The 16,773-nt window shown below is 43.6% G+C and overlaps 1 protein-coding gene across 1 annotated transcript; it reads left to right on the top strand.

Moving 5' to 3' along the window:
• The first annotated feature begins 101 nt into the window (after positions 1-101).
• On the top strand, positions 102-16,149 carry rpap1 (RNA polymerase II associated protein 1). Its single transcript, XM_053435067.1, has 27 exons — positions 102-203; positions 1,876-2,075; positions 2,183-2,331; positions 2,537-2,629; positions 2,838-3,000; positions 3,146-3,310; positions 3,484-3,732; positions 5,198-5,313; positions 5,458-5,556; positions 6,006-6,107; positions 6,185-6,352; positions 6,566-6,748; positions 6,925-7,059; positions 7,147-7,317; positions 8,264-8,421; positions 8,516-8,686; positions 8,796-8,991; positions 9,098-9,207; positions 9,907-10,102; positions 10,491-10,637; positions 10,839-10,981; positions 11,445-11,877; positions 12,510-12,628; positions 12,726-12,957; positions 13,108-13,284; positions 14,575-14,631; positions 15,165-16,149. The coding sequence occupies exons 2-27, from the start codon at positions 1,880-1,882 to the stop codon at positions 15,312-15,314; spliced, it is 4,278 nt and encodes a 1,425-aa protein (XP_053291042.1). The 5' UTR covers positions 102-203; positions 1,876-1,879; the 3' UTR covers positions 15,315-16,149.
• The last annotated feature ends 624 nt before the right edge of the window (positions 16,150-16,773 follow it).

Below are 16,773 nucleotides of genomic sequence, written 5' to 3' on the forward strand. Positions count from 1 at the left end.
CTCAGTTTAATGTATTATAGCACGATATTATCCTCTATATTACCCGATGTCTTCTGCGGGACGGAGGGGCGCAGTCCCCAGGCCTTCCGTTCCCTCGGTGCTTTTATTTTGAAGGGTGAGGTTCAGGTGTCACACTGAAAGTCTCCCGTGTGTGCTCGGCTCCAGCGCTGTTGATGACCCGCGGAAGCTGCTCTGCACTGAAGGTCAGATCTCTGCTCAACACAAACACAACAAACACACAATCTGGTGACTGCGGCTTTAGTTTTTTTTGGGGAAGATTTGAACGCTACGACTGAGCGAGGTTAGAGAATGCAAGCTAACCGCTAAGCTAACGCGGACCGCACGTTACATCCATCATATGTCCGGGGGAAACTTCACCGCACGTGAAAACGAAGAAGTTACAGTTAGCTCACGTTACAAAGGAGCAATCTATACGTTTGATACGTTCAAGTTTGATGTTGTCTCCCTCGTCACCTCTAGAGATCCAGTGTTGTTGCTCGTGATGAGATTAGCCAAACAAACCAGGCTGATCATCAATGTGAGCTGATGTTTACTTCACAGTATATAGGCACATGTATCTGTGCAGCACCATTCATACACAAGGCAGGTGCTTTACAGAGGCACAGATAGCCATTAAAATAGACCATCACAACAAAAAATAGCACCAATGCATCGAATTAAAACAGATTAAAGGGATAGTTCCACTCCAAAAGGCAAATCATCCTCATCTACTCACCTCTGTGCCGATTGATGGGCTGGGTGAAGTGTTTTGAGTCCACAAAACACTTTTGGAGTTTCAGGGGTAAACAGTGTTGAAGTTAATTAGTGACTCTTCAAATGTAATAAAACAAGAGATCCACGCTCAAACGCGGATGAGGAGGAGGATATCAGGAGATTTAGGCTCAAAACACGGTGTAAACAATGGTGTGATAAGTCGAGTTCGACACTTGGACTTATGGACACTGGGATGACACCACAGGAACAGTATGGAGGCATTTAATGTTTTTATTCTGTTGTTTTTATAAGTTTGAAGAATCGGTCACCATCGACTTCTATTGTATTGAATTTGGCTGCAACGCTGTTTACCCCTGAAACTATAAAAGCTTTTCTTGGACTCAAACACTTCACCCACCCCTCCATCGGCATAGTGGTGAGTAGATGATGAGTGAATTTTCATTTTTGGGTGAACTATCCCTTCAAGACAGTAAAATGCATTTAAAAGATGGTAAACTAGTTCAGATCCTGGGAACACTGAGGATAAACCTGGTCTGGATCCTTCAGAGCCAAAAGGTAACTCAGAGATGAATTCTACTCTAGCAGCAGCATTCTGAACGAGCTGCAGTTTGACGATTGCTTTTCCCCCTATTCTTACAGTAATCAAACCTACTACTATGAGGTTAATATAAGATGGTCTCAGATAAAACAAGCAGACACACACAGTTTAATGAGCCCGATGTCAGCTTCTAAACTGTTCATTTCGTATATCATTCTTTATCCGTCACCGGAGGGGGTAGCTGGTTGATTCTGTGGACACCCACCAGCTTTGGCGTGCCGGTGTAAACAGGAAGCAGATTGTCTACTCAGCAGTTAGTAGAAAAAAACACTGCAGTGGAGTTTTTAAACTAAAACAGTCGGTCAACAGTGTTTCTAAACATCTCCCTAGTCAGGGCTCAAAACCTCTGGAGTATAGTGTGGACGGCAGGTGTGAACATAACAAAGGTGATGTGGTTTAAAACTGTAATGTTGCAGTGTCAATGAAATATCTATTTATGAATGAGAACAGTAGTGTCAGGTGTTTGAGATATAAACGGTTGGCCCTCAGGTTAAGAAACAACGTGCCAATGGCATTCAATTATTCTTTTTTGTGTCCTTCAGAGGGATGTTGAGACGTCCAAAGCCAAGTGACTCAGAGGAAGACCTCCTCAGAGAACAGCAGAAGTTTCTGACCTCTGGTTCCCCCTCCGCTGCCAATGTGATCCGCCGTCCGGACAAGAGGAGAGGCGAGGCAGGCGAGGGAGGAGGAGAAGAAAATGGGGAGGATGAAGGACGTCAAAGGGACATGGTCACTATAGAAGGTACGAAGGTTAACTTGTTGACTGTCCACATATTAGGGGGGGGGGGGGAGTACGGCATACTTTTAGGTAAGCCCCAAACATAATGTCGATCTGTCTTTTTATTGTAGATCTTCCAGACCAGCTCCCTTCTCTGACACCAGCCCCCCCAAAGAAGTCTCGCTTTAAAGCAAGTCGTGTCACCTTTGAGGCTGAGGATCCCGAGGCGAGGCTGGACCGACATGACACTCACATCAGTGCTCTTCTCTCCAGGATCATTGTAAGTGCTGGTGGTAAAGTCAAACTCATGCTGCGAATCAGTGACTCTTTTCTCAGTTGGACCTCTTCCAGTTTGAATACAAGGTCTTTTTCTAATTCATTTTGATGTGAAGAGTTTCTCAGTTCTCAGATTTTTGATGGGGTCTTGATTCTTGTCACGTTTCCCAGTCTCAGTTGTTCATTTTTCTTTTTTCATCCCCGAATAGGAGAGAGATACGAGCTCTACTCCACTCTCTCTCCCGGCATTCACAGGCTTGGCATTCCCCAAAGTAGTGCACCGCTCAGAAAACAGCAGTCAGGTACACATATTGATTTAATATCTTCTCAAACTGTTTAAATTTTGAATAAGTAAGTGTTGAAAACTGTTTTCAATTGCTTCTCATAAGTATTTCCTCCATATGCACATAACACACTTTTATTCAGAAGTTATTGTTGATACTTATTCTTATTATTAATGTGAAATGATCCTGGTTTCTTGTTTTTAAGTCAATTTCACCTTGCACACAGGTGCCTCTGTCCTCAGTTGGAGGAAAGAAAAGCATCTTTGCTCGTCAGATTGCAGCTCAGAGACTCAAGGAAGGAAAGACACCGTTACACTGTGCAGCTGAACCCACTGAGCAGAACCTCCCCCCTGAGACTAGCATGGACACAGATCAGTGTGACGATGCAGGTGATCATGAGTTAACTTCATGTGACGGCTGATTAGTTTGACTTCTTAAGGAGTGTATGATTGATGTCCCAATTATTGTTTAAAATTGAAAATACATTGTTTTATTCTTGACATTATTGCATTCTCCCTCCTTTCTGTTCTCCAGAGGCACCTTTAGGCTCTGCTCCTGGGCTGGTGTCTGGTCAGGGGCTCAGGGTCCCAGATAGTTCAGGAGAGACGCAGAGGATCCACAAGGAGAACCAGACCCGACTCCAGACAATGTCTCAGTCCGAGATACAGGAGGAGCAGAAGAAACTCTTGACTCAACTGGGTAGGCAGCACTTTCCCGCACGATGGTTAATGGGCATCCAACAAAGATTTAAATGAAGTAATGAACCGTCATGGACAGTAATTTGGAGGAGTTTGTATCTCGACTCGTGCATCCGAACCTCTTCTATTTTTGTCGATACCTCAGCGTGTGACACGATTATTTCTGCTTCCCAGATCCGAGACTGGTGGAGTTTGTTAGATCTCGCAAAGCCCAGAGTGTCTCGTTCTCTGCCTCCCCATCCAAACAGCCCGGGGGCAGAAGCAGCAAGGAGAGCTGTCCTCTTGGAAACGTGGGCAGAGAGTCATGCTCCTCCGCTGCCGCTGTGTTGTCTCAGAGAGCCCAAGAGGTGGAGATGGGGGGAAACGACGAGGAGGAGGAGGAGGAGGAAGAGGGGAAACTGCCACCACCACCTGCTATGACGGGTATGATTGGTTCCAACTAAACCCCTTAAATCACGTCTGCCTGAACAGCTCCTGCACAAGATATGAACAAACTGGATTTAGATTATGTGGATTACTAAACCGTACAATCATTGCACATCACCTCTTGCTTATTTCAGATTAGTGAAGTTGTAACCCCTTTTGCTGAGGCTGTATAATTATTGGATCAGTGATGCTGTAAATCTCATCTCAGCAGCCCACACACCAACTTATATGGCTCTCTGCCTCTCCCTCTCTTCATCCGTCCTGATCTTCCTGCTCTTATTTTACTCTCCACTCTCTTAAGCACCCCCCCCCCCCCCCCTTTGTGCATAAAGGCTGGATGCTAATTGTATAACTCATGCGGTATGCTTGTGCTGCATGGCTCCAGCCCAGACATAAAGCTGATCATTGACTTCACTTTGTGTGATTAGCAGGCCGGCCGGGCTCAGCCAGAAGTAGCCACTCTCCACAATTACGTTCCTGCAGATGATTCAGAGAATAGTCCCAGTCCTGATCAGAGTGTTGCTAATGGATCGTGCACATGATTTATTTATATCTTTCTCTTTTGCTAGAAAAGAACCAGTAAAACTGTTCTATTTTTGTTGTTGTTCTGGACAAATGTTATGTATTGCCTCTCCTACTGCATTCTCTTCAAAAGAAAGCAACATGTCCTCTTTTTGGATTGAGAATAAATAGCCTGACAACTCCTCAGCTTCTTACCATAGATTGTATTTAAAAATGGACGTAGACTCTGGGTATGGAAAGTGGATCCAGTGCGTGAGTGCCTGAAACCAGTATTCTCAGTATTCTCATGACCAACAGAGGGCGACTGCACTGGTTGCGAAATCAAGACTTAACATTTTCACTTGGAGTTTATGGTCACAATCGCTAGTTTCAAGTCTTCTTTAATACAGCATGATTTTCATTTAGTTAATTCTGGTCCCATCAGAATCATATAGATGATAATCCATTTATTCTTTAAGGCATGGATGCTGTGTGATTGACAGATAGTACTGTCCAATGGCTGCAGGTGTAGGTGAGGGTAGACTGTCCTCAAGCTCTCACTTAGGCAGGTATGGTTACTTCTGATTTCAAAAAACATAATTTGGTGTTGGACAAAATCCCAAACTTGAAGCTTTATAACGTCTCTGTTCTTTTTCAGAGCATCTTTAAGTTTAGCTTTACTGTTGGTTTCATTTTACATTTTGTATATTATGTTTTTATCAGTTATGACATGAAAGGTTTGGACCAGATTCAGACCGCATATATTAGTACTAATACAATACTTTGAATGCATTTCTCCAGTAGCAGCAGCATCTGGCTGTATGGTAATTGAATGTGAGCAACTCTTTGCTGCCAGTGTTATTATCTCATTAAATAGAGTTGATTTCCTGACAATGCTGTTTTATATTGTCATGTAGTTTTTGTTCACAGTCAAACCTGTTTGTGTGTGTGTGTGATTCAGAGGAGGATCTGCTGGTGAAGCCTCAGAAAGAATGGGTCCACATGGATAAGCTGGAGCCAGAGAAGCTGGAGTGGATGAGAGACTTGCCTGCACCTAGAAGGAGAGGAACCAGAAAGGTGGGGGTTTGAGGAACCTGCCATTTTCATTCACTTCCACTCAAAGCCTTATTGGCAGCCGGGCAGGTGAAAAGTATTTTCCTGAGTGAACGCACATTGTTTACCTGAGTCAACAGTCTGTTTTGGTTCTGTGTGCCCTGACAGGAGATGCAGGCTCGCTTTGACTTTGCGGGGAGCTTGATTCCACCCACTGAGGATCTTCCCACCCACCTGGGTCTGCACCATCATGGAGAGGAACCAGAGGTCAGTCAAGTCAAAATACAGTATTCATATTTTAGTGTTCGGCTCATGGCTCTGAGTACAGCTCCTGGTCCCTTAGTGCTGGTGACAGCCATGGCTGCAAGCACATTTTCGGCCTGTCCGTCCCTTTCTCGTTAAAGTTATTTCTAATGCATACCTTGAGGGAATTTCTTCAAATCTGGCACAATTTGGACTCAAAGATGAACTGATACAATTTGTACAGTGTTTTGCAAGTATATGATTTAACAACTGGAACTTTGGGGTCACGTAGAAGCTGTGATATTTTCTCCAGGTAGCATATTTATTACGAACATCTGCTAGTATTGAAAAAAATGTCAGTTTGAGCCTTTTTATCAGACCTGTGAAGCAGCTTTCTGGAATCATTGTCATATCATGGTTTGCTTTTTGTCTGTAACGATTTCGTTCTCAACACTAATGTTTTCTCCCTCCAGAGGGCAGGTTACTCTCTGCAGGAACTCTTCCTGCTGTCTCGGAGTCAGGTCATCCAGCAGAGGAGTCTGGCCCTCGGCACTCTGGCCAACATCCTATCAAAGGTACACTCACTTTCTTTCTGTCACATATACCCACACTGTATGTTCTCACTCATGCTGCATTGGTTAAACTCCTGTAGGCATGTGCTGGAAAGTACCAGTCAGTTCTGAAAGGCAGCGTGACGTCCACCCTGCTCGACGCCGGCCTGCTCTTCCTGCTCCGCTTTGCACTGGACGACAGCGTGGAGGGAGTGATGTCTGCAGCGGTGCACGCTCTGAAAACTCTTCTTGTGTGTGCGGAAGATGAAGTAAGACAACCTGATGTCTGACACCACGTCAATAAAACTCTCAGGCTTTTTCATTGACAGACAGATTTAACTTAAATTTATATCCCAAGATATTATTCTGTCAAGTGCAGTTTAAACATAAAGTTATATTGAACAAATTGTCACTGTTCATATGAGTATTTCAGTCCAGTGTCTTGCCCCAGTGGTTATTATCCATTTTGTTTCTCCTCTCAGGAGTGTTTGGACTCCACCTTCTCCTGGTTTCGCGGCCTGGCCTCGTTCCCTCTGCTGCCGTCTGCTCAGGAGGAACAAGATGAGGAGGAGGATGAAGTGCTGGACGAGATTATGAAGACCACAGCCAAGGAGAAGGAGGAGAGGAAGACTGATCATGATGTGGCCAGGCAGGATGTTATCAAGGTACACGAGCAAAATAATTCCTTTTATCTCCATTCCTGTTCCATATACATATATTGTGCTATATATGTATGTATTATTATTTAAAGTAGTATTATGATCGTAAATGTAATGGAGAATTCTTGTAAATGAAGGTTGAATGATTATATGTGTATTCTATTTTTACTCCTGTGTTTCAGGGTCTTCTCAAAATGAAACTGCTCCCCAGGCTGCGTTACATCCTTGAGGTTTTCCGACCATCTCCTCGAGTGGTTCAGGACGTCCTGAGCATCCTGACTCGTATCGCGAGGCACTCGTCCTCTTCTGCCACACAGGTCACTTTAGCAACACCTCCACACAGTAAATATTGTAATATTATAATAAATATTTAAAAGATATTTTAAACTGTGTTTCACCCTCAGGTGTTGGACTGTCCTCGCCTGATGGAGACAGTGATGTCTGAGTTTCTTCCCACCTCTTGGACAGCCCCGTCTTCACCCCTGCCTCCGTCTGTTTATGGACTCCCGCAGGCCAGCGCCATGAAGCTGTTAAGAGTTTTGGCGACTTCTGGCAGACATGCCTGTGCCAGACTGGTAGGTGTCGGTAGTCACATCTGTCAGAGAGGTTATCACTAAGTATTTATATATTAAATGTCACGATTTTGACAGCATATGCAGTCGTGGTTAAAAGTGTTGGTACCGTTTGCTGAGCACTCACACGTGTACGTTACATCCATGCAGGGACACGCATCATAGCTGGCTCTCTTGCTAACGTACCACGCTAGCTTTACATGCATTGCTAAAGAAAAGTAAATAGAAAATAAACTTCACAGCCAGCCTTTGGTTTGACACGTTATACAACAAAGAAACTGTGAAAAGGTCTGAATTGTTGCTTATTCTACAAAGATCTTAAACAAACAAACAAACCTGGAAGTGGTGATAAATAAGTGGATCGAAGAGATATTTCAAGCAGACTATTGTCTTCAGTCAATTTCACAGTTTTGGATCATTGTGTGCACGTCAAACACGATGAGGCCGAACATAATTGCAGCATGCTCCAGGTAAAGGCTACAAGGTGATCTCCATGTTCCTTGGTGTTGATACAGTATTATTAAGACGTTGTGGCCACCAGAGGAAAATTTACCTCAGATTGAACAGAAGAAAAGTTTAAAAAGAAATAGGGTAACTTCAAAACAGATAATGGCCGAGCTCAAAGGTACATCAGTGTCCACTGAAAGTTTCCTTCATGGAATAAAACATAGGAAGATCAAACTTTTGAAAAGAGAAACATTGGAAAAGAGACCGGACCGGACACGGTTCACAAGTTGTATTATGGGGACGAAGAGTAACCTGACCTCCCATTACAATAGCTACATAAGAAAAGGAAAACATAATCATTTATAGTTTCTCAAATAGACTTCTTACATAATTTATCTGTAACTTCTGTGGGTGTTCACTGCTAAGATTGTGTTAATGTTTTTCCATTTTTCCTACATGCGTGTTTACATTAATAATAAATCTTCCTCTCTCCTCTCCCCAGTTAAACTCTCTGGGAGTGAGGGAGCGTGTGTCTTGTCTGCTCAGTGCTGAGGTCAGTGAGCTGCTGCTGGAGCCCAGCGAGGCCCTCAGGATCACCACTGAGGCCTACAGGCTGTGGGCTGTAGCAGCCGCGTACGGACAGGCCTGTAACTTATACATGTAAGCTCACACTATTCCACTGGATCCGTTGTCTTGCTAGATGCTTGATTTTCACCTCTGCTCGTCTTTGATTGCTGTCGTTATTTTTCCTCAGAGACCTGTACTCCGCCTTAGTGAAGGAGCTGCAGTCCGTTCAGCGAGCGCTGAACCCCTCGGATCATCTGCTGCCTCTGCAGCTCCAGCGAGTTTTGGCTCTGCTCTCTTTGCTCACACAGGTCACACACACTGCAGGGTGCCACCAGGAGCTGCAGGCCGGCATGGTCAGGTACATACAGAGGAATAACTGAAATAGATAAAGAAACCCACGCTGTATAATGAGACATCACATCACTCTCCATGTTATCTACATGGCTCTCCCTCTGCTTTTACTTCAGCTCTCAGGGAGAAGAGTGTCCCCCTCCTCCTCCAGTGTCCTGGGGTCATGTCGCAGGACTGCAAACCTCCTTGTTGGGCCATTTAAAGGGATTCGTTAAGAGCCTTGATAATCCACTTCAGAAAGACAGCAGCCTAACTCTGATACCAGCTTACCTCGTCTACCTAGAGGCTTATTATCATCAGCTCTCCAAACAGGTACCATTTGTTCTTACCTGTATGTGTCATTGTGAAGCCTAAATAGTTTAATAAGTATGAGTTTAATCGACAGCACGTGTTTGTGTAATGTATCTCTGTTCCTCAGAAATGTTTCAAACCAGTGGAGACTCTTCAAGAACTGGAGCAGCTCACATCTGAGGTTCTCTTCCCGTTGTTTTCTCACCATATTGTGCGCGACCTGATGAGGAACCTCAGGTATGTTTGATTTACTTAAAGTTACTTCTTTTGTCAGATATTGCACTCAATATCGTCATAGTGGAAACAGATGACAGTGACTTAAAAAGTCATTTTTAATGTCGTATTCACACTTCAATAATGTTGACATGATATACGGGTCCAGGTCGTGTTCATTCCCATCGGCTGGCAATTTACTTGATTCTTTACAATGCAAAAGTCAGTAATAGCTGAAAACATAAACCCAAAGATAAACTGATTCGATTTTGGTGGTCAAACGTCACAAGTCAAGGTCACTGGGACCTCACATTTTCTGAAGGGGATTTATCATCACATCTGCCACAAACATTCACATGGATTCAAGGTTGAGCTGATTGGAATTTGATGGTCTAAGGTCGAGGCCGCTGTGATCTCACAGCACACGTATTTCTGTCATTCATTCACACAGTAATTATGAGAAAATGTACCTCAAATGCCTGATGGGACAAACTAATGAAGTGATAGTAAATGGTCAACTTCACCGTGGCATATAAATGTTCCAAAAAAACTTTTCTGGTTATAATTTAATGATATAACTCAGGAACAGAAGAGAGATTGTGATCATATTTCCTGCAACCACGAGGCAGTAATTCTCATTTTGTTTTTTCCGATCAATTATTTTGGATCCATTTTATGAAACATTTGATGAATTATTAATTTTTTGGGGGGGGGTCACACCAGGTCTTCTTCAGTGGTGTGCAAGGCCCAGTCTTGTCATCAGGGCCCAGAGACCACTCCGAGCCTGCCAGGTTTGGCCTGCCCAGGCTGGAGGGATGGTCCAGGCCTGGTCGGCCCCAGCTCCCCCTTCCCTCTTCTCACAAGTCTGAGTCTCCTCCTGCAGACAGTCACAGGCATCCACAAAGGTCTAAGCTGTAAGGTAGGCTGTTAAGAAGAGTCTGAATTCTTTATACTATATGTTGTGCTAGGATAGGGACAGGAGGTGAGGTGATCATTGGGGTATTTAAATGCTTAACTGCAGTCTAAAGATGAAGAAGTAATTTGTAAAAGGTGTAGTATTTGTTTTGAATAACAACCTGCCTCTTCTCAGCTCTATCAGGCACATAGTTATAATAGTTTATAGTTGTACACTTTGCTGCATCATAGTATAATGAAAATAAAGGCTTTCCATTCTATGCTTGTGGCCCGTCGTTGAGTTACAATTTGCTGCCATCTTGTGGCGACTCATAGACAATCCCATATCATTTATCTCAACTTCCCTCTTTTCTGTTTCTGTCTTTTTTTCTCTCCACCCTCCCACGCTCCAGTTCAGTGGTCTCCTCCTGTCAGAACCTGTGATTGTTTACCTTCGTAGTTGCAGTCAGGCGACATCCACCCTGTCTCACACCAGAGCCTGGCTTCTGCGACATGAGCATCACCTCCTCTACCTCCTGCTCAGGCTGGCACACAGACTGGTAAATCAAAACCTGACAGAGGCTTTTACTTATTTGTTGCGTAAATTAGGATAAGTGCAGGTGGGACTAATTCTTTAAAACATGATGTTTGGATGGCTTCAGATTGAATCTATATGATGTTAATTTAATTTCGTCTATATATTTATCATTATGGCGTTTTTCAAATTTTTACTTCATATATTTATATATTTCTTTTCGCAGGTTCCCATTGATGCAGAAGTAGCAAAACATGCATCACTCTACCACCAGGTGGCGCTGGTCCTCCTGCCATGGTTGCTACCAGGCAGTGAGTACTTGGCACATGAACTGCTCTCCACCGTCATCTTCAGCAAGGACTTTATTTCGTGAGTTATCTTTTTTTATTTTACGGGGATTATTTTGGGTTTGGTGCCAACACCATCATCAGCTAATTAGCCCGAGATGTGATTCTGACTTTTTTATTCATATTTCATACATTCCTTTATAAATAATCATGTAGATCATTGCTTGTAAACAGTATCATAACTGTCTGTGGAGATTCTTCAACATTTTCTGAAGACTCTGGTTGATAGTTCCATATAAAGAAGACGAGAAGTGACGACTCATGTATCCCAGACCTCGTCCCCTTGCCTTCGATTAAACTGCTCATGAATAGGGCTCATTGTTATAATCTAACTTCACAAATTAGATTATATTCAAAATCACATTTCTTTGGAATTAGATTACATTTTACCTACGACCCAATTCCCCCAAGAGTGTTGTCTGACGTTCTTCACTTCCCCTGTAATCCAGTGTCACTCAGACTGTGTTTGTGTGTTTACCGTGCAGTGAGGGCCACAGCGGGGGGCCGGAGGCTGTAGAGCTGGGGGAGCTGAAGCTCCACGAGGATACGCATCACCTCACGTCTCCCTCCCTCCAGACCGTTGGTGCTCTCCTGAGAGAAGCCTGTGTCCAGCTGCCATCCATCCGGGGCTGCTTCCTCACTCACCTGGCCCATCTGGAGTCCACCGTACTGGTGTCACGAGACGCATTCCTGGGCCGCAACCCTTGGATCAACTCCCATCTCCTCCCAGAGCTCACAGGTCCAACCCTGCCCTCTGACTGGCCCTTCCTCCCGCTTCTCAGCCTGTACGAACGGACGGGTGCGCCTGATGGTGGAGCGTTAGCGGTGGAGGAGCTGCCTCACGGGGCTCTGCAGATGGTCACCCACTGTCTGCAGTGGCTGCTGCTGCTCGAGGTCTGGAGAGAGGAAGCTCTAAAGGTATGAGCTCACATCCAGTCAGTTTTATTTTGTCAAGTCGAAAATCACATAAGTTACTTTTAGAGGACTTTTCAATCTCTACAGAACATAGAATCCTTAGACCAGTGATTTGAACAAGAACATCCAAAACAACAAATTATCTATTTCTCGACTCTATTCCATCTATAACTAAACTAAAATGACGCTCAGCTCACCTCCGCCAAGGCCCAGAAGTCTCCTTAAATCAAGCCTCATCATATTGCACCCTTTCATGGATATCTTCCACGTGATCCAGGCATTATTCCCTAGAAACATGTTGAAATGAATGATTTAAAAAGTACCTGGATCCTCCCCTTTGTTTGGATCCACGTCAAAATTTAAGTGGTTGTTTCTTGGCTCGTGTCGCATGGTTCCATCAAGTATTGTGGAAATCAGATCAGTAGTTCGTGCGTAATCAAACATTTGTTAGGTTGATGTTGAGGTTACAACATTTCTCAGGTTTCTGAGAAATATTATAATCAATGATTTGAACAGACTAGTTGATAATAAAGTTGAAGCCATATTTATAAGTCTATGTTACACTAATACTTGTATTTAGTCCTGATCATCTGGTGGTGAAGCTTCTCTTTAACTGTGTTTTTGTCCTGATGCAGGTCATCCCTCCGGTCGCCAAGCTCGCCCGCCTCTCCTGCGTGTTCCTGTGTTCCAGTGACTTGTTCCTGGAGAGACCTGTTCAGAAACTGACCTGGGGTCTGTTCAGACTGTTGACCAGGTCTGATATAATATTTAATACAATGTGTAATATCCTTGCTCTTGAGCCCAAAGTAGCGAGGCTTAGATGCTGATAAACAGAGGCTCTACGTTTGCAGGCGCTCCCGGCTGGACTCCTTGGACCTAAACGTCCCTCCTCCAGGTTTAGCCTCCTTCCTGGACTTGTATTCAGCTCTTTTGTCTCAGTTCGAAGCTGTGTCCTTTGGAGACCGACTCTTTGGCTGCTGGCTCCTCTTACCCCTTCAGAGGAGGTACAACGCCACCATGAGGCTGGCTGTGTTTGGGGAACATATGGGGATGTTGAGGTCACTGGGAGTCACTCTGGAGCAGGTAATATTGATGATACCTTCATTCGTCATTAGATGCCCTTTCATCTTTCCAGCAGTTTTACAGTTGTTGTCGGTCTCTTTTACATCTTCCGTGATTATTCTGGGATGAGGATTAGAAGTTGTTTTAAAATCTCCGCCTTCCCATTTGAAGCTGTCCATCCCGATCGAGCGCTTCACCTCTCCCCCCGAAGACTCCCTCCCTCTCCTCTGCCTCTACTTCCGCTCTCTGGTAACCGGGACCCTGAAGCTCTGCTGGTGTCCGATCTTGTACGTGGTGGCTTTGTCTCACGTCAACTCCTTCATCTTTTCTCAGGACGCTGCAGCACAGGTACGACACCGCATGGCACACAAATAAACCAACACAACATCCACAAATTGCTAGAAACAAGCTAATTATCTGCAAATACCCTGCGAGATAAACTGTAACAATGACAGAAGCTAAATTTAGCACCTAAAGAGGCTGAAGATGCGGAAATCTGAACTGCATTCGCTGCAGAAACGGCTGAAGTAGAGATTCAGAGCCTGGAGCCTGAAAAGTGAAATAAGTTGTCAAAGCAATGCTGAAAATGTTCTTGCTTCATTTTCACTTTATTTATGAACTCTATTCTATTTATCATAACCCTAAACCTAATGTATTATATGAGAAGCCTAATGTCCAGCTCACAGTGGATTGTCCATATTTTATCTTAAACTGAAGACGTGAGACGTAGGCTGTCCTGTACAGATCCCTGTCCAGAAAATTGGGTAAAAAAATCTATATTTTAAAAAGTAGAAGCAGAAAATACGTTTTATACATATAACTTACCTCCCTAACATCAAATCCATGTTGGTCGGGCTCGAATAGAATCGTAAATGTCCCGAAAGAGCTAACAATGTTGTTATTGTTCAGTGGTTTCTGTATGAATGTATGTGTGCACATGTCCAGGAGTTTAAATAACATATGGAAGAAATCAGTGAAATAAATTGAAGGAATTTAATAAAGAGTCAGCATTGACATAAATAAGTGTTCTCTTTCAGCGCTGGAAACGTTTTGGTGATTTATAAAATCAGCTCCCAAAAGGCTTCTAGAACGACTCCAAGCCGTCTCCTGATGGAATCTGTTGTCCTGCTTCCTTTATATGTTCTGATTATGTATTTATGATAAGTGCTGTGCTTTGTGGCTTTTCTAAATTGGCCACAGCGGAACCAAAGGCAAAGTTCCATATGCGTTATGATTTAGCAGACCCAGAAGGTGCTGCAGCTGCACCGTGGACTTGTGGAAAGGGCCTCAGCACTTTTACATGGATTTCCGTGCATTTTCTGCATCACATAAGCTCATTGGATTGCAAGTGCTTTATGAGTCTACAAAAGTAATCCTCACGTTACTGATTAACTGTCAGTGGAGCAGCCACAGACTTGACTCTCACTAATTCAACTTCCTCGCGTTCATAAATACTCATTTGCGTCACGGTATGCAACGGCTATTTATCTGTGTGAATTCTGGAGCTGACAACCAAGAATAAGAAACGCATTCTTTCAGAGCAGTGAAGCTGAAAACATTCGTAAATGAAACACTTCAGTGCGTCACTCGAGTTCATGCAGGAGGGGTTTGATCTTTAATCTCCCCGTCCTTTTCCAGGAGGTCGAAGCAGCTCGACACGATATGCTGAGGAAAATCTACTACCTGGCTGACAAGGTACTCTTCTCCTTCACTCTCTCATTCTCTCTGATCTTCAGACGCTGCAAGGTGTTTATTGATCGCACCAATCTTTCCCCTCGCTTCTCACGTTCTAAAGATGTACTCTCCACGTTCTACTCACAGACTAGTCTCTTTCCTGCTGTTTTTCCATCTTGTTTAACCACATCTATCACTGTTGAACGGCTGGACTGTTTTCTTTTCCCATCTATGGCTCTTGGAGCCTAGTTTTTATTTCATTTGTCACAAATGTTCAATAGCCGTTGTGCTTTTATGTCTTTTGATTAATTATGTGTGTGGAGATCCTCTCGTTCTTTAGTCTTTTCATGTAGAAGGTACTTTGAGTTCTTTTCTTTTTTTTTAAGGAATTCAGTTTTTCAATAAAGCCTTTCAGACAGTTTTGGCTTTGCTTAAACTTGACCTGATTTAGCACTTCTAATCATATAAAAGTAGATATTCTAATACACTAATATTATATAAATAAACTATCTATGTTCTTCTCACTTCCATCTCTCTATCCTCTTTATATCCAGGTGATGAGGAACCACTTGCTGCTCTTCCGTCTTCCCCAGCAGAACTCTGAGTTTGGGTTCGACATGTACGAGCAGTTGCCTCCCATCAGGGCGAAGCGCTTGGGGGGGGTGCTGGGTCTGCAGGACGTCAGCGATGTCAAAGGAGACTGAGTGAAGCCGACGGTGGGAAAAACTGAGAGTAGTGAGCCAGGAACAGACGATACAGAGAAGTGACCGTGTAGGACTGGAAGGAGAGATGAGCGAGAGCAGAGAATTCTGGGAAAGAGAAGTTGGCAATAGGGAGATAATGAGGCCATAATTTAAAACAATAAAAGTGTCTCGTCAAGATGGTTTGGAACAAGAGGCGACGTGGTCACGGGAGAATGTTCTGTGGGCTTCTTTGCAACAGGAAAGCAGACATGAGGCCGACTCGGACAGAACTGAGTGAAGAAGCCGTTACACTAGAGACCATCTTAGAATTTGATCACATCTTCTGCAACATGATGACATTCCCGACCAATGAGGGTGTGATATCATCAAAAGATGGTCTGTAGTCTTACCTTCCGTGATCTGCCAGTGGTCCCGCCCCACACCCGTCATCGGACACGCCCTTTATTTTGATCTGAACGACAAATCTGTGCCGTTTCTGGACTGTATCTTGCACAGCTGAGATGCTTTTTGCTGTGAAAAACAGATAAACGAAGCCGTTCCTGCTGTTACGGCTGTTAATAATACAGGACCATCCCTGGAAATTAGGTAAATGTTTGTGTTCTAAATGTATTCAAGCCTCTCTGAACCAAAATACAGCTTAAAGCAAAATTCAAACTAGGCTAGTAATGAAGTGCAGACACAGCGAGGTTTCCTCTAAAGCAAATAGGAGGAATTAAATATTTTTCTTTGTGACACCAGCACTTTGTCAGAGTTACTGTGTTTCCGCCACATTTGTAAAAACAACACAGTACGATTCTTGGCATCTCACAGTAAAGACTAATATCCTACTTAACAAGTGCCTGCAATTGTCTTATTTTGTGAGTAAAGCCAGATGTCAAATGTGTGTAAACTCCGCAGCGAGTTTTGTAGCACCTGCGGCTGCATCACAAATACACGCTGATGGAAACTGCAGCAAACAGGTTTTTTTCTTCAATGGGTTTTCATAGATTACTATGGGGTCAAAAACCAGCAATCACAGAAAATGCATCCAGATGAGCAGGAAGCTTTGTTCCCTCTGAACGTCACTGATCAATAACACTCACTGGGACGACCCTCACTGACAAAGACTTTAGCTTTTCCATTGAAGCTGCGACTGCTGTGTCAAAAAAAAATCTGCGTTTAATCAGATTTGGAAAATGCCCACAAGGTGCCGATGCGTGTCCGGTGCATGTGCTCGTACATCCCCTATTGTGCTCGGTTATATAAGAAATGAAGTGCATCACATTTACAGCTTGTTAGAACACACTGGTGAAGTTCAAATTCAAACTTGTTAAACACAACACATGATCGCACATTTTGGCCGTAACTTCAGAGAGTGTAAATTATATGGAGCCGTCCTGGGGATGAATTAATTCTTCTTTTTAAATATAACAAAAGCATTTAAAAATAGACGCAGTACATTTGCCAGAAGCAACTTGTA

This window comes from Pleuronectes platessa, chromosome 11, assembly GCF_947347685.1.
Source record: "Pleuronectes platessa chromosome 11, fPlePla1.1, whole genome shotgun sequence".
Taxonomy (NCBI): Eukaryota; Metazoa; Chordata; class Actinopteri; order Pleuronectiformes; family Pleuronectidae; genus Pleuronectes; species Pleuronectes platessa.